Source organism: Manis pentadactyla, chromosome 9 (genome assembly GCF_030020395.1).
Source record: "Manis pentadactyla isolate mManPen7 chromosome 9, mManPen7.hap1, whole genome shotgun sequence".
Taxonomy (NCBI): domain Eukaryota; kingdom Metazoa; phylum Chordata; class Mammalia; order Pholidota; family Manidae; genus Manis; species Manis pentadactyla.
In genome coordinates, this window is record NC_080027.1 from 88116030 (window position 1) to 88143653 (window position 27624).

General features: G+C 37.5%; 2 protein-coding genes across 3 annotated transcripts in view; both read right to left on the bottom strand.

Annotated features, from left to right (window-relative positions):
- Positions 1 to 18321, bottom strand: part of AGBL2 (AGBL carboxypeptidase 2) — a 98801-nt gene extending 80480 nt beyond the window's left edge. The window contains 4 exon segments of the mRNA XM_057508218.1: positions 15077 to 15221; positions 16293 to 16356; positions 16612 to 16743; positions 16930 to 18321. Of these exon segments, the coding sequence (XP_057364201.1) occupies positions 15077 to 15221; positions 16293 to 16356; positions 16612 to 16647 (245 nt within the window). The 5' untranslated portion in view covers positions 16648 to 16743; positions 16930 to 18321.
- A 146-nt stretch (positions 18322 to 18467) lies between these two features.
- The window catches only part of FNBP4 (formin binding protein 4), a 39466-nt gene continuing 30309 nt past the window's right edge, over positions 18468 to 27624 (bottom strand). For both annotated transcript variants that reach the window (XM_057507708.1, XM_036923932.2), the window contains exons 16-17: positions 21420 to 21577; positions 18468 to 19523 (exon numbers count right to left, since the gene is read on the bottom strand). In XM_057507708.1, the coding sequence (XP_057363691.1) occupies positions 19433 to 19523; positions 21420 to 21577 (249 nt within the window). In that variant the 3' untranslated portion in view covers positions 18468 to 19432. The remainder of the gene's footprint in view (positions 19524 to 21419; positions 21578 to 27624) is intronic.

Below are 27624 nucleotides of genomic sequence, written 5' to 3' on the forward strand. Positions count from 1 at the left end.
GAGAGAAAAAGGGACAGAAAGTATCTTTGAGGAGGTAATTGCTGAAAACTTCCCCAATCCAGGGAAAGAGATAGTTTCTCAGGCCATGGAGGTGCACATATCTCCCAACAAAAAGGACCCAAGGAAGACAACACCAAGACATATAATAATTAAGATGGCAAAGATCAAGGATAAGGACAGACTTTTAAAAGCAGCTAGAGAGAGCAAAACGATCACACACAAAGGAAAACCCATCAGGCTATCATCAGATTTCTCAACAGAAACCTTACAGGCAAGAAGGGAGTGGCATGATATATTTAATGCAATGAAACAGAAGGAAGTTGAACCAAGAATACTCTACCCGGCAATATTATCATTTAAATATGAAGGAGGGATTAAACAATTTTCAGATAAGCAAAAGCTGAGGGAACTTACCTCCCACAAACCACCTCTACAGTGCATATTGGAGGGACTGCTATAGATGGACGTATTCCTAAGGCTAAATAGCTGTCACCAGGGGAAATAAAACCACAGCAAAATAAAACAATTACTAAGGATATGCAAAATCAAATCAACTGTACGCAAAGTCAATTAAGAGATAGAAAAAGAATACAGAATATGATACCTAATGTATAAAGAATGGAGGAGGAAGAAAAAGAAGGAAAAAGAAAAAAGAACCTTTATATTGTGTGTGTAATAGCATACTAAGAGAGTTAAGTTAGATTGTTAGATCCTAAGGAAGTTACCCCTGAACATTGGGTAACCACGAACCTAAAGCGTGCAATGTCAATAAGTACATACCTATCGATAATCACCCTAAATGTAAATGGTCTGAATGTACTAATCAAAAGACATAGAGTCACTGAATGGATAAAAAAACAAGACCCATATATGCTACCTAAAAGAGACTCACTTCAAATCCAAAGACATACACACACTGAAAGTGAAGGGATAGAAAAAGATGTTTCATGCAACTAATAGAGAGAAAAAAGCAGGAGTTGCAGTACTTGTGTCAGACAAACTAGACTTCAAAACAAAGAAAGTCACAAGAGACAAAGAAGGACATTACATAATGATAAGGCTGTCAGTCCAACAAGACGATATAACCATTACAAATATCCATGCACTCAACACAGAATCACCTACATATGTGAAGCAAATACTAAAAGAATTAAAGGGGGAAATAGAATGCAATGCATGCATTTTAGGAGACTTCAACACACCACTCACTCCAAAGGACAGAACAACCAGATAGAAAATAAGTAAGGAGACATAGGCACAGAACAATGTATGTGAACAGATGGACCTAACAGACATCTACAGAACACTTCATCCAAAAGCAACAGGATACACATTCTTCTCAAATGCACATGCACATGGAACATTTCCAAGAACAGATCATTAACTAGGGCACAAAAAGAGCCTCAGTAAATTTAAAAAGATTGATATTATACTACCCAGGTTCTCAGATGATAAAGGTATGAAAATAGAAATAAATTACACAAAGAAGATGAAAAAGCCCATAAGCACATGGAGGCTTAATAACATGCTCATAAATAATCAGTGGATCAATCACAAAATAAAAACAGAGATCAAGCAAAATATGGAGATAAATGACAATAATTATTCAACACAGCAAAATCTGTGGGACACAGCGAAGGCTGTGCTAACAGGGAATTATATTGCAATACAGGCCTACCTCAGGGAAGAAGAACAATCCCAAATGAACAGTCAACTCACAATTAACAAAACTAGAAAAAAAAAGAAAAAATGAGGCCCAAAGTCAGTAGAAGGGGGGACATAACAAAGATGAGAGCATAAAGAAAATTGGGAAGAAAAAAACAATAGAAAGAATCAATGAGAGCAGGAGCTGGTACCTCGAGAAAATAAACAAAATATATAAATCCTAGCCAGACTTATAAAGAAAAAGAGAGTCTACACACATAAACAAAATCAGAAATGAGAACGGAAAAATCACTACATACACAACAGAAATACAAAGACTTATAAGAGAATACGATGAAAAATTAGATGCTAACAAACTCCATAACATAGAAGAAATGGACAACTTTCTGAAAAAATACAACCTTCCAAGGCTGACCCAGGAAGAAACAGAAAATCTGAATAGACTACCAGCAACGAAATTGAATTGGTAATCAAAAAACTACCTAAGAACAAAACTCCTGGACCAGATAGTGTCACTGCTGAATTTTATCTAACATTTAGAGAAGACCTAATACCTATCCTCCTTAGTTTTCCAAAGAGTAGAAGAAGAGGGAATACTTTCAAACTCATTCTATGAGGCCAGCATCACTCTAATCCCAAAACCAGACAAAGACACCACAAAAAAAGAAAATTACAGACCAATATCCCTGATGAACACAGATGCAAAAATACTCAACAAAATATTAGCAAACTGAATTCAAAAATACATAAAAAATATCATCCATCATGATCAAGCAGGATTTATTCCAGGGATGCAAAGCTGGTACAATATTCGAAAAGCCATCAAAATCATCCACCACATCAACAATAAGGACAAAAACTACATGACAATCTCCATAGATGCTGAAAAAGCATTTGACAGAATTCAACATCCATTTATGATAAAAATTCTCAACAAAATGGGTATAGAGTGCAAGTACCTCAACATAATACAGGTCATATATGACAAACCCACAGCCAACATTATACTCAACAGCAAGAAGCTGAAAGCTTTTCTATTAAGATTGGGAACAAGACAAGGATTCCCACTCTCTCCACTTTTAATCAACATAGTTTTGGAGGTCCTTGCCTCAGCAGTCAGAAAACACAAAGAAATAAAAGGCATGCAGATTGGTAAGGAAGAAGTTAAACTGTCCCTGTTTGCAGATGACATTACATTGTACATAAAAAACCCTAAAGACTCCACTCCCAAACTACTAGATCTAATATCAAACTCAGCAAAGCTGCAGGATACAGAATTAATACACAGAAATCTGTTGCATTCCTGTACACTAACAATGCACTAGCAGAAAGAGAAATTAGGAAAGCAATTCCATTCACAATTGCTTCAAAAAGAATAAAACACCTAGGAATAAACCTATGCAAGAAAGTGAAAGACCTATACTCTGAAAGCTACATGACACTCATGAGAGAATTTAAAGAAGATCCAATAAATGGAAACACATTCCGTGTTCATGGATAGGAAGAATTAATATTCTCAAAATGGTCACCTGCCTAAAGCAATCTACAGATTCAAGGCAATCCCTATCAAAATACCAACAGCATTCTTCAACGAACTAGAGAAAACCATTCTAAAATTCATATGGAACGACAAAAGACCCAGAATAGCCAAAGCAATCCTGAGAAGGAAGAATAAAGCAGGGCGGATTACGCTCCCCAACTTCAAGCTCTAGTACAAAGCCACAAAAATCAAGACAATTTGGTACTTGCACAAGAACAGACTATAGACCAATGGAATAGACTAAAGAGAGCCCAGATAGAAACCCAAGCATACATGGTCAATTAAGATATGAAAAAGGAGCCATGGATATACAATGGGGAAATGACAGTCTCTTCAACAGCTGGTGTTGGCAAAACTGGACAGCTATATGCAAGAGACTGAAACTGGATTATTGTCTAACTTCATACACAAAAGTAAATTCACAATGGTCAAATACCTGAATGTAAGTCATGAAACCATAAAACTCTTAGGAGAAAACAGGCAAAAATCTATTGAATATAAAAATCTCTTAGATGCATCTCTTCAGGCAAGGGAAACAAAATAAAAATTAACAAATGGGACTACATCATGCTAAAAAGTTTCTGTATAGGAAAGGACACTATCAGCAGAAAAGGCATCCTATATTATGGGAGAATATATTTTGTAAATGACATATCTGACAAGGGGTTAACATCCAAAATATATAAAGAACTATTACACAGCAATACCCAAAAGCAAATAACCCTACTAAAAAATGGGTGTAGGATATGAACAGACACTTCTCCAAAGAAGAAATTCAGATTGCCAACAGGCACATGAAAAGATGCTCCATATTGCTAATTATCAGGGAAATGCAAATTAAAACCACAATGAGATATCACTTCACACTAGTTAGGATGGCCAACATGGAAAAGACTAGGAACAGCAAACACTGGCAAGGATGTGGAGAAAGGGGAACCCTCCTACACTGTTGGTGGGAATGTAAAGTATTTCAACCATTGTTGAAAGCAGTATTGAGGTTCCTTAAAAAACTGAAAATAGAAATACCATTTGACCCAGGAATTCTTCTAGGAATTTACCCTAAGAATGTAGGATCCCATTTTTAAAAAGACATATGTTCTCCTATGTTTATCGCAGTGCTACTTACAATGGCTAAGAAATGGAAGCAACCTAAGTGTCCATCATTAGATGAATGGATAAAGAGTATGTGGTAGATATACACAATGGCATATTATTCAGCCATAAGAAGAAAACAAATCCTACCATTTGCAACAACATGGATGGAGCTGGGTATTATTCTCAGTGAAATAAGACAGGTGGAGAAAGACAAGTACCAAATAATTTCACTCATCTTGGAATATAAGAACAAAGCAAAAACTGAAGGAACAAAACAGCAGCAGACTCACAGAATCCAAGAACGGACTAAGAGTTACCAAAGGGAAAGGGGCTGGGGATGTTGGGTGGGAAGAGAGGGATAAGGGGAATAAGGGGCATTACAATTAGCACACATAACATGGGGGCAGCACAGGAAAGGCAGTATAGCACAGAGAAAACAAGTAGTGACTCTGTACTATCTTACTACGCTGATGGACAGTAACTCTAATGGAGTATGTGGTGGGGACTTGATTACTGGGGGAAATCTAGTAACCACAATGTTGCTCATATGATTGTATATTAATGATACAAAAAAATTTCAGAAAAAAATCAGTGAAAGCAGGAGCTGCTACTTTGGGAAAATAAACAAAACAGAATAACCCCTAGCCAGACTGGTCAAGTATTTTGGACAGTGTACACACATAAACAAAATAGAAACAAAGAAGGAATAATCAGTATGGACACCACAGAAATACAAAGAATTAGTAGAGAATACTCTGGAAAATTATATGCCAGTATATTGGACAACCTAGAAGAAATGGACAACTTTCTAGAAAAATATAGCCTTCAAAGACTGACCCAGCAAGAAACAAAAAATCTGAACAGACCAATTACCAGCAATGAAATCGAGGTGGTAATCAAAGAACAACGTAAAAACAAAAATCCAGAACCAGATGGCTTCACAGCTGAATTCTACCACACGTTTAAAGAGCTAATACCCATTCTACTTAAAGTAACCCAAAAGTAGAAGAGTAGGGAATACTTCCAAACTCATTCTATGAGGCCAGCATCACTCTAATACCTAAATCAGACAAAGATACCACAAAAAAGAAAATTATGGACCAATATCCCTGATAAACATAGATAGAAAAATCCCCAACAAAATATTAGCACACCAAATCCAAAAATCCATCAGATAGATTATCCATCATGACCATGGAGGATTTATTCCAGGGATGCAAGGATGGTAAAATACTCATAAATCAATCAATATCACACACGAAATTAACAAAAAGGTTAAAAACCACATGATCATTTAAATAGATGCTGAAAAAGCATTTGACTAAATTCAACATTCATTCATGATAAAAACTCTCAACAAAATGGGTATAAAAGGCAAGTACCTCAACATAATAAAGCCTATATATGACAAACTCATAGCCAACATCATACTTAACGGTGAAAATCTGAAAGCTTTTCCTTGTAAGATCAGGAGAAAGACAAGGATATCCACTCTCACCACTGTTATTCAGCTAGTAGTGGAGGTCCTAAATAGGGCAATCAGACAACACAGATAAAAAGCATCCATACTGGTAAGGAAGAAGTTAAAACTGTCTCCATTTGCAGATGACATGATATTATACATAGAAAACTATAATGATTCCACCAAAAAACTATTAGAACTAATAACTGAATTCAGCAAAGTTGCAGGATACAAACACACAGGTATCTGTGGCATTCCTATATACTAATGATGAACTAGTAGAAAGAGAAATCAGGAAAACAACTCCATTTACAATTGCATCAAAAAGAATAAAATATCTAGGAATAAATCTAACCAAGAAGGTGAAAGACCTATACTGTGAAAACTGTGAGATACTCAAGAGAAATTAAAGACACCAATAAATGGAAATCTATCCCATGCTAATGGATAGGAATAATTAATACTGTCAAAATGTCAATCCTGCCCAAAGCAATTTACAGATTCAATGCAATCCTTATGAAAATACCAACAGCATTCTTCAATGCAATAGAACAAATATTTCTAAAAATCATATGGAACCACAGAAGAGCCTGAATAGCGAAAGCAATCCTGAGAAAGAACAAAGCTGGGGGGATATGCTCCCTGAGTTCAAGCTCTATTACAGTTACAGTAATCACAATAGTTTCATACTAGAAGAACAGACTTATAGGACTTATAGATTAACGGAAGAGAATAGATAGCTGAGATATAAACCCACATATATATGGTCAATTAACATACAATAAAGGAGCCATGAATATACAATGGGGAAAAGGCAGCTTCTTTAATAACTGGTTGAGAAAACTGGACAGCTGCATGTGAGAGAATGAAACTGGATTACTAGATCAAAGACCTGAATGTAATACATGAAACTATAAAACTCTTTGAAGAGAACACAGGCAAAAATCTCTTTAATATAAGCATGAGCAACATTTTTTCCTAGACATATCTCCTTGGGCATGGGTAACAAAATAAAAAATGAACAAGTGGGAATACATCAAACTAAAAAACTTTTGTACAGCAAAGGACACTGTCAGCAGAATAGAAAGGCATCCTAAAGTATGGGAGAATATATTTGTAAATGACTCATCTCATAAGTGGTTAACATCCAAAATATATAAAGAATTCATACACCTCAATGCCTCAAAAACAAATAACCCAATCAAAAAATGGGTGGAAGACATGAACAGACACTGTTCTAGGGAAGAAATACAAATGGCCAACAGGCACATGAAGAGATGCTCCACATCACTAATCATCAGGGAAATGCAAATTAAAGCCACAATGTATCACCTCACACCAGTTAGAATGACCACCTTCCAAAAGACAAGAAACAACAAATGCTGCCAAGGATGAGGAGAGAGGGGAAACTCTCTACACTGTTGGTGGGACTGCAAATTGATGACCACTGTGGAAAGCAGTATGGAAGTTGCTCAAAAATCTGAAAGTCGAAATACCATTTGACTCATGAATTCCACTCTTAGGAATTCACACAGAGGAAAAAAATCCCTGATTTGAAAAGATATATGCACCCTTATTTTCACTGCCATATTATTTACAGTAGCCAAGATATGGAAGCAATCTAAGTGTCCATCAATAGATGAATGGATGAAGAAGTGGTACATACACACAATGGAACATTATTCAGCCATAAAAAGAAAAGAAATCCTGTTGTTTGCAACAACATGGATGGCTCTAGAGGGTATTATGCTCAGTAAAATAAAGTAGATGGAGAAAGACAAATATAATATGACTTCACTTATCTGTAGAATATAAAACCAAAGCAAAACAGAAGGAAAAACACAGCAGTAGACTCATAGACACTGAGAAGTGCCTAGCAGTTACCAAGGGGGAGGGTCTGGAGTGGATGCAGGTGTTGGGGGTAGGGGGATAAATGGGCACAATAATAGGCAATCACAATATAAGTTGATCATGGGGATTGTTGAACCACTCTGATGTACATTTCAAAAAAAAAGAATTTTGCCCAAATTTAATAATTAAAAAACTGGTACCCTGATAAATATATATTTTGGAATCATTAATCTACAATTACATGAGGAACATTATGTTTTCTAGGCTCCCCCCTTCACCAAGTTACCCTGACAAACCCCATTACAGCACTGTCAATCAGTGTAGTAAGATGCTGTAGAGTCACTACTTGTCTTCTCTGTATTGCACATCCCTCCTCATACCTCTCCCCACATTATAATGCCCCCTTTATTTTCCCCCACAATATCCCTCCCTTCCCACCCATCCTCCCCAGTCCCTTTCCCTTTAGTAACTGTTAGTCCATTCTTGGATTCTGTGAGTCTGCTGCTGTTTTCTTCCTTCAGTTTTTTCTTTGTTCTTATACTCCACATATGAGTGAAATCATTTGGTACTTGTCTTTCTCCACCTGCCTTATTTCACTGAGCATAATACCCTCTAGCTCCATCCATGTTGTTGCAAATGGTAGCATTTGTTTTCTTCTTATGGCTGAATAATATTCCATTGTGTATATGTACCACTCTTCTTTATCCATTCATCTACTGATGGACACTTAGGTTGCTTCCGTTTCTTGGCTATTGTAAATAGTGCTGCGATAAACACAGGGGTAGATCTGTCTTTTTCAAACTGAGCTGCTGCATTTTTAGGGTAAATTCCTAGAAGTGGAATTCCTGGGTCAAATGGTATTTCCATTTTGAGCTTTTGGAGGAACCTCCATATTGCTTTCCATAATGGATAAATTCCCACCAGCATTGTAGGAGGCTTCCCCTTTCTCCACAACCTCGACAACATTTGTTGTTGCTTGTCTTTTGGATGGTGGCATTCCTTACTGGTGTGAGGTGATATCTCACTGTGGTTTTAATTTGCATTTCTCTGATAACTAGCGATGTGGAGCATCTTTTCATGTGTCTGTTGGCCATCTGAATTTCTTCTTTGGAAAACTGTTCAGCTCCTCTGACCATTTTTTAATTGGGTTATTTGCTTTTTGTTTGTTGAGGTGCATGAGCTCTTTATATATTTTGGATGTCAACCCTGTATCGGCTCTGTCATTTATGAATATATTCTCCCATACTGTAGGATACCTTTTTGTTCTATTGATGGTGTCCTTTGCTGTACAGAAACTTTTCAGCTTGATATAGTCCCACTTGTTCATTTTTACTTTTGTTTCCCTTGCCTGGGGACATATATTCATGAAGAAGTTGCTCATGTTAATGTCCAAGAGATTTTTGCCTATGTTTTTTTCTAAGAGTGTTATGGTTTCATGACTTACATTCAGGTCTTTGATCCATTTCAAATTCACTTTTGTGTATGGGGTTAGCAATGATCCAGTTTCAGTCTTACATGCAGCTGTCCAGTTTTGCCTACACCAACTGTTGAAGAGGCTGTCATTTCTCCATTGTATGTCCATGACTCTGTTATCATATATTAATTGACAATATATCTTTGGGTTAATGTCTGGAGTCTCTATTCCATTCCACTGGTCTGTGGGTCTGTTCTTGTGCCAGTACCAAATTTTCTTGATTACTATGGCTTTGTAGTAGATCTTGAAGTTGGTGAGCGAGATTCCCCCCACTTTATTCTTCCTTCTCAGGATTTCTTTAGCTATTTGGGGTGTTTGGCAGTTCTGTATGAATTTTTGAACTATTTGTTCCAGTTCGTTGAACAATGCTGTTCGTAGTTTGATAGGGATTGCATTGAATCTGTAGACAGCTTTGGGCAGGATGGCCATTTTGACGATATTAATTCTTCCTAGCCAAGAGCATGGGATGAGTTTCCATTTGTTAGTGTCCTCTTCAATTTCTCTTAGGAGTGTCTTGTAGTTTTCAGGGTATAGGTCTTTCACTTCCTTGGTTAGGTTTGTTCCTAGTTATTTTATTATTTTTGATGCAATTGTGAATGGAATTGTTTTCCTGATTTCACTTTCTGCTAGTTCATCGTTAGTGTATAGGAAAGCCACAGATTTCTGTGTATTAATTTTGTATCCTGCAACTTTGCTGAATTCCGATATTAGTTCTAGTAGTTTTAGAGTGGAGCATTATGTACAATACCATGTCATCTGCAAATAGTGACAGTTTGACTTCTTCTTTACCAATCTGGATGCCTTGTATTTCTTTGCTTTGTCTAATTGCCATGGCTAGGACCTCAGGTATTATGTCGAGTAACAGTGGGGAGAGTGGGCATCCCTGTCTTGTTCCCAATCTTAGAGTAAAAGGTTTCAGCTTCTCACTGTTAAGTATGATGTTGCCTGTACGTTTAGCATATATGGCCTTTATTATGTTGAGGTACTTGCCCTCTATGCCCATTTTGTTGAGAGAGCTTTCATCATGAATGGATGTTGAATTTTGTTGAATGCTTTTCCAGCATCTATGGAGATGATCATGTGATTTTTGTCCTTCTTTTTGTTTATGTGGTGGATGATCTTGATGGATTTTTTAATGTTGTACCATCCTTGCATCCCTGAGATGAATCCTACTTGGTCGTGGTGTATGATCCTTCTAATGTATTTTCAATTTCAGTTTGCTAATATTTTGTCGAGTATTTTTGCATCTATGTTCATCAGGGATATTCGTTTGTAATTTTCTTTCTCAGTGGGGTCTTTACCTGGTTTTGGTATAAGGGTGATGCTGGCTTCATAGAATGAGTTTGGGTGTATTCCCTCCTCTTCTATTTTTTGGAAAACTTTAAGGAGAATGAGTATTATGTCTTCTCTGTATGTTTAATAAAATTCCACGGTAAATCCATCTGGCCCGGGGGTTTTGTTCTTTGGTAGTTTCTTGATTACTACTTCAATTTTGTTCCTGGTAATTGGTCTGTTTAGATTTTATGTTTCTGGGTCAGTCTTGGAAGGTTGTATTTTTCCAGGAAGTTGTCCATTTCTCCTAGGTTTCCCAGCTTGTCAGCATATAGGTTTTCATAGTACTCTCTAATAATTCTTTGTATTTCTGTGGGGTCCATCGTGATTTTTCCTTTCTAGTTTCTGATTCTGTTGATGTGTGTTGACTCTCTTTTTCTCTTAATAAGTCTGGCTAGAGGCTTATGTATTTTGTTTATTTTCTCAAAGAACCAGCTCTTGGTTTCATTGATTTTTTTCTATTGTTTTATTTTTCTCAATTTTAATTATTTCTTCTCTGATCTTTATTATGTCCCTCCTTGTGCTGACTTTAGGCCTCATTTGTTCTTCTTTTTCCAATTTCGATAACTGTGACTTAAGACTATTCATTTGGGATTGTCCTTCCTTCTTTAAATATGCCTGGATTGCTATATACTTTCCACTTAAAACTGCTTTTGCTCGGTCCCACAGAATTTGGGGCTTTGTGTTGTCATGTTTCCATATATTGTTTGATCTCCATTTTAATTTGGTCGTTGATCCATTGACTATTTAGGAGCATGTTGTTAATCCTCCGTGTGTTTGTGAGCCTTTTTGCTTTCTTTGTACAGTTTATTTCTAGTTTTATACCTTTGCAGTCTGAGAAGTTGGTTGGTAGAATTTCAATCTTTTTGAATTTACCAAGGCTCTTTTTGTGGCCTAGTATGTGGTCTATTCTGGAGAATGTTCCATGTGCACTTGAGAAGAATGTGTACCCTGCTGCTTTTGGGTGTAGAGTTCTATAGATGTCTATTAGGTACATCTGTTATAGTATGTTGTTCAGTGCTTCTGTGTCCTTACTTATTTTCTGTCTGGTGGATCTGTCCTTTGGAGTGAGTGGTGTGTTGAAGTCTCCTAAAATGAATGCACTGCATTCTGTTTCCTCCTTTAATTCTTAGTATTTGTTTCACATATGCTGGTGCTCCTGTGTTGGGTGCATATATATTTATAATGGTTATAGCCTCTTGTTGGACTGACTTTATCATTATGTAATGTCCTTCTTTATCTCATTACTTTCTTTGTGTTGAAGTCTATTTTGTCTGATGCTAGTACTGCAACACCTGCTTTATCCTCCTTGTTGTTTGCATGAAATATCTTTTTCCATCCCTTGACTTTTAGTCTGTGCATGTGTTTGGGTTTGAGGTGAGTCTCTTGTAAGCAGCATACAGATGGGTCTTGCTTTTTTTATCCATTCTATTACTCTGTGTCTTTTTATTGGTGCATTCAGTCTATTTACATTTAGGGTGATTACTGAAAGTTATGTACTTATTGCCATTGCAGGCTTTAGATTCGTGGTTACCAAAGGTTCAAGGTTAGCTACTTTACTATCTTACCATCTAACTTAACTCACGTATTGAGCTATTATAAACACAGTCTGATGATTCTTTATTTCTCTCCCTTCATTCTTTATTCCTCCTCCTCCATTCTTTTATATGTTAGGTGTTTTATTTTCTGCTCTTTTGTGTTTCCTTTGCCTGCTTTTGTGGGTATTTGATTTTATTTTTGTCTTTAGTTAGTACTTGTTCTGCTTTCTTTGCACAATTTTATTTTCTCTGGTGACATCTATTTAGCCTTAGGAGTGCTTCCATCTTGAGCAGTCCCTCTAAAATATCCTGTAAAGGTGGTTTGTGGGAGGCAAATTCCCTCAACTTTTGCTTGTCTGGGAATTGTTTAATCCCTCCTTCATATTTAAATGATAGTCGTGCTGGATACAGTATCCTTGGTTCAAGGTCCTTCTGTTTCACTGCATTAACTATATCATGCCATTCTCTTCAGGCGTATAAGGTTTCTGTTGAGAAGTCTGATGATAGCCTGATGGGTTTTCCTTTGTAGGTGACCTTTTTTCTCTCTGGCTGCCTTTAATATTCTGTCCTTGTCCTTGATCTTTGCCATTTTAATTATTATGTGTCATGGTGTTGTCCTCCTTGGGTCCCTTCTGTTGGGAGTTCTTTGTGCTTCTGTGGTCTGAGCGACTATTTTCTCCCCCAGTTTGGGGAAGTTTTCAACAATTATTTCTTCAAATACACTTTCTATCCATTTTTCACTCTCTTCTTCTTCTGGTACCCCTATTATGCAAATATTTTTCCATTTGGTCACAGTTCTCTTAATATTCTTTCATTCCTGGAAATCCTTTTATCTCTCTCTGTGTCAGCTTCTCTGTGTTCCTGTTCTCTGATTTCTATTCCATTATTGGCCTCTTGCACCTCATCCATTCTGCTTTTAAGTCCTTCCAGAGATTGTTACTTCTATATCTCCCTCCCAATTTTATCTGTTAGCTCTTGCATATTTCTCTCCAGCTCCATCAGCATGGTTATGACCTTTATTTTGAATTCTTTTTCAGGAAAATTGGTTAAATCTATCTCCATAGGTTCCCTCTCAGGGGATTTCTGTGTGATTCTGGTCTGGTTCAAATTCTTCTGCCTTTTTATGGCGATAGAGGTAGTTGTGGGCAGTTGGCATGTATGTCAGCTGGGAGAACAAAGTCCCTTCCCGCTTGCTCTTTGTCTTCCTGTCCTGTGAGAATGGCGACCCCTGCAGCTTGTGCTGGGTAGTTGTGCGCCGATGGTGTCTCTGAGTCTGGCCCAGACTGCTGAGGTGGAGGCTCTGTGTGGGTGCTGTGTGTGTGGCTGGTCTCAGGCTGCTCCTCCACTATGGCGGGACCGCACTGGAAGGAGAACAGGAGGGAAGCTGTTTATTGCCATGAGGGCCCTCAGAGCTGTGCTGCCACCCAGGGGGTTAGGGCACCCAGAATTCCCCGGGATTCCCAGCTGGTAGGCTGAGTATGCTGGGTCGCTTCCATCTAGCTGTGAGGCTCCTGTCCCTTTAAAACTTTCAAAAAGCAGTCGCTTTTCGTTTGTTTTGAGGGTACTGGCTTTGGGATCCTGCTCACAGATTTTACTGTACCGTTGCCCTAGTATCCAGTGTACCACGCATTGCATGTCTGTGCTCCCAGTGCAGATGACTAGGGCTGAGTATTTAGCAGTCCTGGACTCCCACCCCCTGCCCTCTCTGACTCCTCTCTTCCTGCTTGGGAGCTGGGGTGGGGGGCGCGCTAGTGCCCTGCCAGGCCGCGACTTGTATCTTACCCCCTTCGTGAGGTGCTGGGTTCTTGCAGGTGTAGATATAGCCTGGCTGTTGTCCTGTATCTTCTGGTCTCTCTTTTAGGAATAGTTGTATTTGTTGTATTTTCAAAAATATATATGGTTTTGGGAGATTTCCTCTGCCCTACTCACACCGCCATCTTGCCTCCTCCTCCCCTGATATTTTGATTTGTATCTTTAATTGGAGGTGAAGTTGAGCATGTTTTTATAAGCTTATGAACTACCTATGTTTTTCTATGAACTGCTTGTTCGTGTCTTATGCCCATTTTTCTATTTGGTCATTTTTGACATATTGACTGTTATGTTAAGAAAATTAATTCTTTGACATATTTGCTACAAATATTGTTCAGTTTGTTATATACTCCATTAATGATACTTTTTCTATAGAGAAGTCTAAATTTTGGTGTAAAATTTGTCAGTGTTATATTTACAGCTTTTTGGTCTAGCGTTACTAAGGTTTTAACTAGAAAAGGAACACAGTCATATTTGCATATAAAAAAGAAAAAACCTCTGCTTTGTGGAAAATGGATTGGAAGAGAACAGCATGGAAAAGGAGAAGCAGCCAAGGGACCACAATTACAGAGGTTGTTTCGATAGAGTGAAAGGATGGTATGGGGCTGGGGAGAATGTGGAGAAAAAAGTAGTAGATTGATGTTGGGTTGGATATGTATTAAGAAATTTAACTGCACTCCTGTCCTTGGATTCCAAAAGAAACCTGTGGAATTCCTGTGAAAAATTATTTCTGTTTAAGCTAGCTGGATGGTTTCTACCACTCATATGCAAAGAGGCTTAATAAATACATCCATCAAAGCTGTGTGAAAAAAAGTTCTGTTAAGCCATGTTCTCCTCAATACCTGGAGGAGTTGCTAAAGGCAACGAGGGTTCCAGGGATCAAAGCTGTGTGAAAAATCAGTGTATTACTCTTGACCAGAGTCTTAAATTTTCCAACAATTTAGAGGAAGATAATCTAGAACATACATTATTTTTTTTTAATTTAAGTATTGTTGATATACAATCTCATATTGGTTCAAATGTACAACACAGTGGTTCAACAGTTTACCTGTATTATTAAATCCTCACCCCCTCTAGTGTAGTTACTATCAACATAGAAAGATGTTACACAATCATTACTATACTCTCCAGAGAACATACAGTATTTTAATTTAAATCTACAATCCAAAGAAGATCTAGAGGGAACATTTTTGAGTAATGTAAGAAACAGGCCAAGGTTGCTTCCCAGTCTTCTCCCATGTTAAGCCATGTTCTCCTCAATACCTGGAGGAGTTGCTAAAGGTAATGAGGATTCCAGGGATCACATGCACAGATTATTATGTAAAAGCTTCTCTTTTTGCAGGGGTCCTGGTATCAAATCACCTCTTTTCCCAAAAGAGTCACTCAATAGGTATTGAGGATTATTCTTCCAAACATGCTGGTGTGTAGCTGAGTTTGGTAAACTGCTTCTCTGAGCTGAGAAAAGGCACTTTAATTAAAGGTGCTGGAAGGCTGGTTCATAAACTCTACACCTAGGTCAATATCAAAATTACTAATACCCAAACTGCCACTACTTCTATCACCATCTACCTCCACAAACCTTTGCAATGAATACATCTTATTTTCCAAGGAGCTTTCACATTCCAATTTACATGAGTTAAGCATAATTTTCTCCATTTTACAGTGAGGAAGACTTGAGGAAAAGCATGGTATAATGGAAAGAGAATGGGCATGGAGGCAGAAAGACCCAGTAGCTACAAGAGCAGACAAGAGAGCCACAGCCAAGTGAAAGCAGGTATTTAGAGTGGCAGTGGAGCCCTAATGCCCAAAGCTGCTTTGTTCTGAGGGCTCTGATGAATCTGACAAACTGGAAATCTAGTTTTAACAAATTAGTAATCACTTAGAAAATGACATAATTAATTTAAAAAGTTTAGTAAGGTCAATAGAAGTAAAATCAACACAAAAACTGAATTTTATTTCTAAATACCAGAAGAAAATAAAAATGTAAAAAGATAATATTTATAGTATCATAAAAATGTGAAGTTCTATGAAAAAATTCTAAGTCTTTATTAGGACATATTAAAGAAGACGTAAGTAAATAAAGAAATAGACTATTTGTAGATTGGAGAACCCAGTATTGTAAAAGTCTCCTGTCTTGTGAAATTCGATCTATTGATTCAGTGCAATCCCAAAATTTTTAAAATATCACAAGCTAATTCTAAAATTATACACAAAAGGCAAGAACAACCAAGACATTTTTGAAAAACAAGATGGGAGGGCATATCTTTCCAGATACCAAGACTATTTTTATGTTATATGGCAAAATTAAGAAAGATAGCATTGGTGGAAAACAAACTTGCATATATGGACATTTCAGAAATGACATAGCCTATCAATGGGGAAAGGAAGTACTTTCCAGTTCCTTTCTGCTTTCACTAATGGTCCTGGAAAAATTAGTCATTAGTTTATCTAAGCTTAACTCTCTCAGTTAATCAATTTACTTCATGAACCCAGGAAAGGTGATGCTACATAAGAATTAAATAATACCTTTAAAGAAGCCATAGTACTGGAGGTGACGGTACATAAAGTCTTCATAGGGATCAGGAAGAGTCTGTGAAAGGAAAGGCCAACTCAAACAGGAAAAGTCCTTTAAAACAACACTGAACTCTTAGTAATAGGCACACAAGCACTGTCCAGAGGGCAGTAGACCTAAGAACGTCTGTAAACAAATCCGGAGAAAGACATTCCTGCAAATTATTCTATCTTGGGGGTCAAGATCTCCGCCTAGAAAAAGGTTTCACCAGAATATATCATATGATCAACTATTGTACTTCTGTGGAGTTCCTGAAGAGGGGTGTGTGCCGACCTCCTGCTTGAGCTCTGTTTCCAGTGCTGGGAACATGTTACTTCTGCGTGGTATGCTCAAGACCAGTCAATGACACCGGCATCCAGCCACAACCCCTGCCCAGTTTCCAAAGGGCAGCTGATTACATAGAAGCTAAAAATAAAAAGAACAAGTCAACTGAAAAAACTGCGGATATTCACTCCCCGCTCCGCTCCACAGCTCTCACGCGACTGGAGCAAACCCTTTCCGCATCGCTCCCTCTTCCCTGCTAACCCAACCTCTCCTCAGACAAACAAGGCCCCTCTGGCTGGTGGATCCCGCTGGGATGCCCGAGCGCACCTGAGGAGTCACGGAGCACGTCTCATCTTCCAGTCTCCTCCCGCGGTCTCGGGACCCTTGCTAGCTTCATGCTTCCCTTTTCCTTTGAAGGGGGATGCCCACCACTAGGACACCGCAGAAAAGGGAAAGAAATGAGAATAGAAAGACCCGGTTAAGTCGTTTGGGAGTAGATGGGAAAGAACGGTCAGGGGCCCGGAAAACGGAATTCAGGGGTTCAGAGCTTCCTGGTCCAGGGAAGGTAGTGAGGAGCAGTTTCCCCGAAGCGTCGGGGAAGGGCGCGCAGATTTCCTGGGAGAGCGGAGGGCAGGGTGCGACCGTCTCCGCGCCCTGGCCTGTGCGGGGCAGCAGGGGTGGGCGCGGCGCCAGAGGAAAGCTATGCAGGGCGGAAGGCCAAAGGCCACGGCACGGCAGCTACAAAGGCCGGGCCAGCTCCGGACAGAAGAGAGACGTCTCGCCCAGCAGCCACTGCTTTCCGCGAGGGTCCCGGTAGCCTAGCAATTCTAGGGCGGAAGCTGGAAGGAGGGGCTACCGGGCGCTTCCGGAGTGAAGCCCCGCCTTCAACACTGGGTAAAGGGCACTTGCCCGTGGCTGGAGACCGAATTTGGATTCATCTTCCCTTCTTACGATATTGCAACCCCGCTTCTGGACAATCGAAACTGAATCGATGAATACGCCAGGAGTCTCAGCATATTTCAAACCTTTTTTCCGTTCCTTTGCTTTAGGTAACTGTTAGGTATTGTTCAAAGGGAGCTGCTTCCCCCCTTTCACCTGATAAATGTCCACCCCATAGCCAGAACTGAAATACCTTCTATATTGAAAGAATGCAAGAAACAAAAAATTAAAACCACACGTTTTACCTATCAAATCGTCAGATTTTAAAAAACGCTCCACTCTGGTAGGATAATAACAAATGTTCAGGTGCTCTGCAGCAATTCCTACAAGTCTGTAAAAACTGTTAGGCAGTTAAAGCAAAGACTTTAGTGACTAGTTGATAGCCTTTACTAAGTCCAGAAAGTTGCTCTGTGCAAATTATAAAAAAAAACAATTTTTGTATACAAAAAGGTCATACCGATATTTGCATAATGGTAAATAATATCCAACACACTAGCATACACGACACTGATTAAGTAAAAATTTAAATCACATGCATATAAATATACTGGAATAAAATTCAACTATTGTCATCTTTGGTTAACTTTATATGAATATAACCATAAGTATTTATAATTAGAGGCAAAAGCTAGAAACTTTTTTCTCAAACTGAAACATTACATCACTTCCAAGATTTAAGTAGGTCAAATACTAGATAATACTAGAGTAAAAGTTCCAAAATTTAACTCATACAGCACTTTCTAGTACTAGAAGCCTGTTTTTCTAACCCCACTCCCCACCACCTCTAAACTGACTCAAGATCCTGCTGCTCTTCAATGTTTGTGGACACCTTATACTGTATTTGATTAGAAAAAAACAAGAATTGATTTAGTCTTGGTTACATAATCATGAGCAACAGGCTTAGAAGAGCAAAAGGATAACCAATCACAAGTATAAAAAAAGCTTTATTAGTGCATATATACAAATTTACAAGGTCAGAAACTGGAGAAATACAAACAGCTTTAAAACACAATTTCCCTTTTCTTCAGTTTAAAGTGACTTTTACCTGATTGTGATACAACAGAATGTACAGAACAGTGAACTGCATTTTAAATACTGGAATTTTATGAAGAGTACATTCACACATAAAAGGGAGGCAAATTTTGGAACAAGGTTAAGACAATGGAGTCACATTAATACATACAATGGCTCTTGTTACATTTACTGCTACGTATGGGAGGGAGAAATTCTCAAAAACAGACATGAATACCTGCTGCTGCTGCTGCCTGTATTGAAATTTAAATATGCCACCTAGTATGTGAAATGACTGAGCTATCAGTTGTAGAATTTGTGAGAAAGAGTAAAGAGCATGGCCATCTATCAACAAAAGGTAAACAACCTGATATATACTTCAGCACTTAAGAGATGGCAGTTTAGAGGAACAGGTCAGAAAGAGATTGATGATCCCAGTTAAGCAAGGTAGAATACAGAGCTGCCTTCTTAATTGCACTTGTTCAGGAATTTAAGTTAATGAGAGAGCCACACTAGGCACTAAATGAGTCCCTAGTAGTTAAGAAAATTCTTCACTTTTTGTCAGTGAGCCCTCTATAGCGGTGTCATATTTATGAGCCACATGTTCCAGATTGATGAGGTTAATGTACCTAACTAACATGCTGAGTTTGACAGTATGAGAACAAAGGCAGCAAGGTCAAAGCAGTCAGTCACTTCACTCTCCAGCAAAACAGAAAACATTACATTTCACAAATGTGAAAATTTTGTATGAGTAAGCTCTTGTCCAGGAAATTCATATGCTCTCCCTTGTAACATTTATAGTTTATGGACAACTGTAAAACTGGTTTAAGACTCTGAACATGGAATAAATCAGTAATAAAAATTAAAAAAAAATTTTTAATTATGTGTTTGGAGCCATTTTCCTTCTCTTCAGTCTTGCTCGCCAATCCTCAGGAAGGGCTTCAAAATTAGCATTTCTCTCTGCCATGCCACTGTGAAAACAATATACAGATTACTTCACTGGAAAAGAAAAATATGAAACCATTCATTTCTTAGCAAATAAAAGCTTCTAACAAACTGAAATCTATCACATCTATGTCCATAAAAATGCTTCAAGTTTCTCAGTTAAGTGCCAGTATATACTTCATCCAATTCTGATGGGTCAACCAAAGACACATGTACTCTTGTTTTATGTATACATGTTCATATTTATTTTTATGTATTTCCAATAACCATTAAAGCCACAATGAAGGAATAAAACATACTCTTGTAAAAGTTTTTCTTGGTTCCTAGGAGTTATGATTCTTTAAGGAAGATCTATTTAACCCTCAATATACCATCAGGGACCTTATACTTTTTGAGATTCTCTTTTGATCAGTTTTAACTACTTGTGAAGGACTGTATCTTATGGTTTAGTCACTCATTTAAAAAATATGTTAAAACTCGGATTCTATCTTGCATTTGCCAGAATGGGGACACTAGATTTTTTCACAAATCTAAAATAATTTAAGATAAATACAGGATCTTCATGATTTCCCCCATCATCTTCAGATAGTTTGCTATTTCATCATTGTAGGAATGAATCATAACTCAATACCTAGCAATACCAAAAAGAGCTAAAATAATAAAACTAAATAATGAAATCATCTACAAAAATGATGCAAAAGTGAGATAAATTGTCACTAATAGTATCCATCCCCCAGTTTTCTTGCCATATTGCCCAAAATTTCTACATCTTATGAAGAGATCTTCATAATCATCTTTATTCCCCCTCACAAATATTGGACAAACCAGAGGATGCATGCAAAGACATAGAGTGCAGTGCTGCAGATTCTAATTATGATGGTAAAATTGATCAAACTATGAATGTTAAAAGGACCACATACTAGATGAATTTTCTCAAATTTAAGACTGATGAATGAATAATATATTTCTAAGGACAAAAAGGAAATACAGTCTTCTCACTCAAAAGGAACAAGTTTATCAGCCAACATTTCATAACAAGAACCTGGATCTAATTTTCCTAAAAAAGACATGTAACAGCAATCTTTCAGGTTTTAAGATTCTCTATGCTACAATTTGATAGATTTGTAAGGGGACAAATGCTGAAAGCTGGTGTGTAGTGACTAGAGAAAAACAGAAATTTTAGGAACAAAAAAAATTCACTGGCACGACCACTCCAACTGGTATTTATGTATCTAAAAATGAAAATGTTTTGAACTATGAAGCAAAGACAGCTATCCTCTCCCAAATGTTTTCGTTAAGTACTGCATTTGTGACGTCACAAGTGCAAAAACCAGAAGTAATGACAAGTTAAGAACCTATCAAAGATGAATTTGGAACCTGGCATCACTATGAGATGACTTATGTTCCCGGTTGTGCATGATAACTGGGCAATTAGTTGCATTCAGAGAATGTTGTTCATTTCAGTATGTATACCTTCAAAACAAGTAGCAATTTGGGTTAACTTGTTTTAACACATACTGAAATGATAATTTCTAATGATGTTTTCTCTCCCCACCCTCACCCTTTTTTTTTTTACCTCTGTTATTTGTAAAATAAATTCTTAAAACTACATAAAAGGGTCTATTGAATGTAGACAGTAAATGGAGATGACTACTTTTCTTGTTATAGTGAGAATTAAGACAGTCCCTTGCCTAAAATGAATGATCAGTGGGAGAAAGCATTACAACTCTGATATTTCTGGTTTTGAAAAGAGCTATGGCTATTATTTTTATATGGAAACAAACTTTCTATGAATTAAAAACTGTTTTAGATAATAGTTTGTAATCAATACCAAAAATTAAAGGCTGTCATTTCAAGAATACAACTGCTCTAAAATAGCAACTACAATTACCACAACCCATTCCTGGTTTGTTTCTTTTTACCTGACCAGCTGCTGCTGCTTCCACTCTTCAATTCGCTTCTGTGCAGTTGATTCACGGTCTTCTTCACTGGAACTAGAGTTCTCCTCTTCATCTAACTCACGCTGGATACTCTGCCACTTCTTTACCAGAGATGGCATTTTGGTTTTACTCTTCTTTGCCTGAAACAAAGGTAAAAGGTCAGGAAAAATGTAATATATAAAATAAGGAAATGAGTCTTCTTCCATATAAGATCAGGGTCTTTTTCCTAGTTCTAAGGAGTAAGTGGAATTTGAAATCAAGAGAACACAGAAAATAAACACCATTTAAGTTCATGCCAGAAATTTTTGCCAACTATAAACGTAATACTTGGTTAAAAACCTAAGAACTATAAATGTGGTATTTTATGAGATCAGGTCAGAAACATTTTCTTTAGTCGCCTTATTCTATGGTATTAAAAACTATTGCCCTATCTCATCTCAAAATCAGTGTTCCCTTTTACAAATTTTAAACAGATGCAGTGTTCACATCAAGTGAAAAATAGAGCTGAAATAAATGACCAGCTTTCTTGTAAAGAGCAACAAAGTCAACAACAATATTAAATACAAAAAAAAAAAAAAAGAAAAAAACCCAAGGAGATATATCAGAAAAGCAATGATGGGATTAGTTCTAAGAGGAGGTATTAGAATAAATCTTATTCTTCTTTTGGTTTACCTTCATTTTCTAAATTGTCTATGTAAGCATGATCTTTAGTAAGAAAAAATACTTGTGATATTCGCAAAAAGAGTTATATATTCAACATGGTTTGCTCTATCCTTCCAATCAGTGGCTCTCTAGCAAAGAGGACTTCCTTGACCACCCTATCTGAAAGCACACCACCTCCCAAAGACTGCTTTCTATCCTCTTACACTGTTTATATTTTTACACTGCATTTTAAAACACCGAGCATGTATTTGCTTATCTGTCTCCCCAGTCCCATCCCCTCTCTCCCCCAGCCCACCAGAAGGGAAGCTCTACAATAGCAGAGATTTTGTTTCATTTACTACTAAATCCCAAGCTCTTAGGGATAATACCTAACAAATAATATGCCTTTAATATATACATATATATACATAAACATATAGACATCTGCAATTAGTTATGTGAAATTAGAGAGCCACTGAATCAGACATTGATAAATCCAATTTTTATCCCTGTATTTTTGAAGAGGAACAGAGCTGTGTGCTTAAAGGCTAGACCAGGTTATAATCACAAGCAGGCACTCAAGTGGTAGGTATGATTGAGTGCTGTCTTCACATTGAGGACTGGGTATAGGGGCCCAAGCTGTTTATCCTGCCTCACTTGAGACACATTTCTTGATTAAGTCCCCCAAAGTCTGAGAAAATAAGATTAACATTTTCAATCTTCTTTGATTATTTGGCTCCCTGCTTAATACCCTATTTTGACTGTCACTGACAGTTCTTAACTTTTGGGGAAAATGAATGCCCATCTATCATACTTAGACCTTCAGCTCCACACACCTTCCCACATTCCATTCTGTTATTTCAACTGTGGTACACCCTGACCCACTGTACATGCACCCTTCTAACAAGCTCCAACACAGCCCATTCCGGGTCAGCATGGAACCCACTGAGTAAGAAGTAACATGAATTAATAACAGTCAGTATGTAGAGGGATCACTGGGATAATAACCTCTCACCAAACATCTGCAAATATGATTAAAAAACACAGATCTAGGTAGGGTCATTGTTTTATTTTGACTTCTACAGAGTTTCATGAATTGTTAAGTGTATTTTATTCCTATCTGTCATGGGAAAGTAAGTTACATTTTAGAAATTAATACTGCCTAGCATATTCAAAACCATGGATCTAGAGTTGCACTGGTTATTTGAACACATTTTTAGAAGGGGAAGATTGCAGTCAGAGGAATAAAGATGAAATGGCTGGAACTCCTTCTTCCTTAGTTTATTTTTCTATTATGCTGCACACAAAACTCTTCAGTAAAAAGACTGAAAATACTATTGGTCTTAAATATTCTTGAACATTAGAGGCATTAAGGATTTATTTTACATTCTGTAAAAATGGCCTGTAACAACTAAGAGATGGGTCATTGTTTTCAGGTTATCAAGTATGTGAAAATGATACATTAGAGTTCTGGATTGTCAAAAATATTATTTATAAGACCATAAATGGATGACTGGCTAAAAAATTACTTGTTTAATGAACAGAGTAATTACTTCTTTTGGAGGACTGGAGTAAGGGTGCCAGGAAAGCTTTGTAAAATAAATGATTCCTGAGCACTAATTCTAACATTTAATTGTATACAGAATGAACAGCAGTGGGACTGGTGGAGAAAGACACGGAGGTAGTAAACAGTATGTTGGTTCAGGAGAACTGCATATGGTACAGTAAACAGCTTGACAACTGTCTATTCAAAATATTGTCCTAATTGTCATTGTTGACTTTTACATTTACTTCATTTTCAGATAATTTCTGGAACCAGAGCACCAACTTGGACAAAGTGGATCATTCCAGAATCATACTATTTTGTGTGAATGCAAAACTCAATCAGGAAGGTTTCTTGAACCACTATGAAGCCCTGTTTGACCCCTGGGGCAAAAGACTACAATTGAAGCTGACAACAGAGTGCCAACACTTTGAGTTAAAGCTGATTAAGAAAGCTTATTTGGGTAATCAGGGCATTCAGAAGAGCCCAAGAAGGTGACAGCAGAAAGACAGGGGACTACGAAGCTCCTGGTTCTTGTTCCCCATGGAAACACTGTATAAACACATACAGACTGACTAAAAAGGCTTTGTGGAAACTCTGGAAACCAGTCAAAGACCCGCAGCATCCAAGAGAACACCCAATCAGGAAGAGCCACTCAGAAAGACAGGACATTTGCTGGCATGTTTGCTCCCTATCCTTAGTGTGGCTGGGATGAAATGGCCCAATTCTCAGGTTCCCTCACTTAGGATGCAAGGGAAAGAAAGAGCGGAATGTATGAAATGTTCTAGGCTGTCTAGAGCTGCCTGAGGGATGGGGACTGGTTTCTGTATTGCCTGACTTGGAGTTCAGGCAGAAATGGCAGCATATTCTGGATTTCAATATGGAAGCTATTAGAGGCAGTGGCAACTGCTGCAGCATATGAAAATTACAGGAGGACTGCAGTCATGCAGACACCTGGAGTGGGAGCTGCAGTGGAGGATTATGGACGGAGGACTGCAACAGAACATCCAAGGCTCCTAAGAGAAGCAGTGTGAGACTCAGGGAAATTAAAACTAAATGTATACAGGGGTATGGGAAAAAAGAACAGAACAAGTTCAGGGAACACAAATATACAGAAGAGGGCTGAAAAGATTTTGGGTCTTCATGCTGGGCTCATTAATGAAGAACTTCCCCCATACACAGCCAGTGTGCAAAAACTGGATGTAGTAGTTGTTTTGTTGAATGCCCAATTTCCAACAAAAAAAATCAAAAGCATACCAAGAAGCTGGCACACACACATTCATAATAAAAAAAGAAATCTCCAGAAGTTAACCATAAAGAAATACATGCTTCAGACTATACGAGACAAAGACTTTATAACAATTATCTTAAATGTGTCCAAAGAGCTAAAGGAAAACACAAGCAAAGAACTAAAGGAAATTAGGAAAATGATATGAACAAAATGAGAATATCAACAAGGAGACAGATGCAAAAAAAGAACCAAATAGAAGTTGGACCTGAAAAACACATTAACTATATCCAAAACTTCATTAGTTCAACAGCAGACTCCTACAGGCAAAAAAAGAAGGATATTAGCAAAATGTATGATATGTCATTTGAAATTATTTGAGTCTGAGGAGCAAGAAGACAAAGAATGAAGCAAAGTGAACAGAGTCTAAGTAAACTACAGGATAGCAACAAGTACACCAACATATACATTTTGGGAATCTCAGAAGAGGAAGTGAAAGGAGCAGAGTGCTTACTTAAAGAAATAATGGCCAAAAGCTCTTCAAGCTTAAGGAGCAACATGGATGTATGTATCCAAGAGGCCTAATGAAGTCCAAGTGTGATAAAACAAAAAGACTGTACTGTGACATAAAATCAGTCAAAAGCCAAAGAGAGAATTTTCAAAGCAGCAAAAGTAAAGTGACTTCTGTACAAGAAATCCTCAAGAAGATTATCAGAGAATTTCTGGCAGAAACCTTGCAAGTCATAAGGCATATACGGGATGACATATTTAAAATGATCAAAGAAAGAAACTCATCTGAGAATTCTATACCAGGCAAAATTGTCCTCCAAATATAAAAGAGAAATTAAGACATTCCTAGGTAAATAAAAGCTGAAGGGATTCATTACTCCAAGACTTGTCCTGAAAGAAATACAGATGGCCAACAGGCACATGAGAAGATGCACATCACTGATCACCAGGGAAATGCAAATCAAAACCACAATGAGGTATCACCTTACACCAGTTAGAATGGCCACTACCCAAAAGATGAGAAATAACAAGTGTTGGCAAGGCTGCAGAGAAATGGGAACCCTCCTACATTGCTGGTGGCAATGTAAATTGGTACAATCACTGTGGAAAGCAGTACAGCGGTACCTCAAAAAACTAAAAATAGAAGTACCATTCAATCCATTAATTCCACTTCTAGGAATTTACTGGAAGAAAACAAAATCCCTGATTTGAGAATATATATGCTCCCCTCTATTTATTGCCACATTATTTACATAGTCAAGATATGGAAGCAACCTAAGTGTCCATCAATAGATGAACAAATAAAGATTTGGTACACATACACAGTGGGTTGTTATTCATTCATTAAAAAAAAAAAGAGAGAAATCCTGTCATTTGCAACAAGATGGATGGATCTGGAGGGTACTTTGTTCAGTGAAATGAGCCAGATGGAGGAAGACAAATACCATATAATTTCACTTACTTGTGGAATATAAAAACAAAGCAAAACAGAATGAATGAATCAGCAGGAGACTTATAGGCACTGAGAAATGACTAGCAGTTACCATGGAGGAGTTGGCATGGTGGGTGGGAAGGGCAAGGGGGATAAAGGGGCACAAAAATTCTCAACCATAATATAAGTTGGTCACAGGGATAATGCACAGCATGGAGAATATAGTCACTGATTCTGTAATCTTTCTATGTTGACAGATAGTAACCACACTAGAAGGGGTAAGGGTTTAATAATATGGGCAACTGCTGAATGACTGTGTTGTATATTTGAAACTAAGATTATGTATCAATGACACTTCAATTTAAAAGAATTAGAAGAAAAAAATGAATGGGGAGAAAAATATATTCCATGGAAAGAATAACCAAGAGAAAGCAGGGTTAACAATATTAATATAAAATAGACTTTAAGTCCAAAACTGTTCTTGGAGATAAAGGACATTGTTACTATAAACATGTAAACCCAAGTAAGTTAAACCGATATCATTTATAGTAACATCCGAAAGAGTAAAACATACAAATTTAGCCAAGGAGGAGAAAGACTTTGTACACTGAAAGTGACAAAAAATTGCTGAAATTAAAAAACTAAATAAATGGGAAGAAATTCCATATTCATGGATCAAAAGATTCAATATTGTTAAGATGGCAATGTGATGGCCTAAAACAATCTACATATTAAATGTAATCCCTAACAAAATTGCACTGGCCTTTATGCAGAGATGGAAAACCTGAGCTTTAAATTCACATGAAATTACAAGGGGGCTTGAATAGCCAATACTGAAACAGCACAAAGTTAGAGAACTCAAACTTCTCAATTTCAAAATATGAAGTGACAGTAATAAACACAATGTGATACCGGCATACAGACCAATGGAACAGACATGAAAGTCCAGAAGTACTGATTTTAGATATGGTCTTCCACTGGGAAAAGAATGGTCTCTTCAATAAATAGAGCTGGGACAAGAGAATATCCACATTCAAGAGACCTCTATCTGACACCGTAAACAAAAAACACGATAAAGGGGCACAAAAATCTCAATCACAATGTAAGTTGGTCACAGGCATGGAAGTGCAACATAGAGAACAGTCAATGGTTCTGTAACATCTTGCAGTTACAATGGTTCTTAACCGCACTAGTTTGAGTGAGGATTTAATAATGTGTGCAGGCTAAACTACTGTGCTGTATACTTGAAATCAATGGAGTATCATATCAACTACACTTCAATAAAAAAATAAAGAAAAGAAGATTATGGGGTTGGAGACTGGGATCCTGGCCG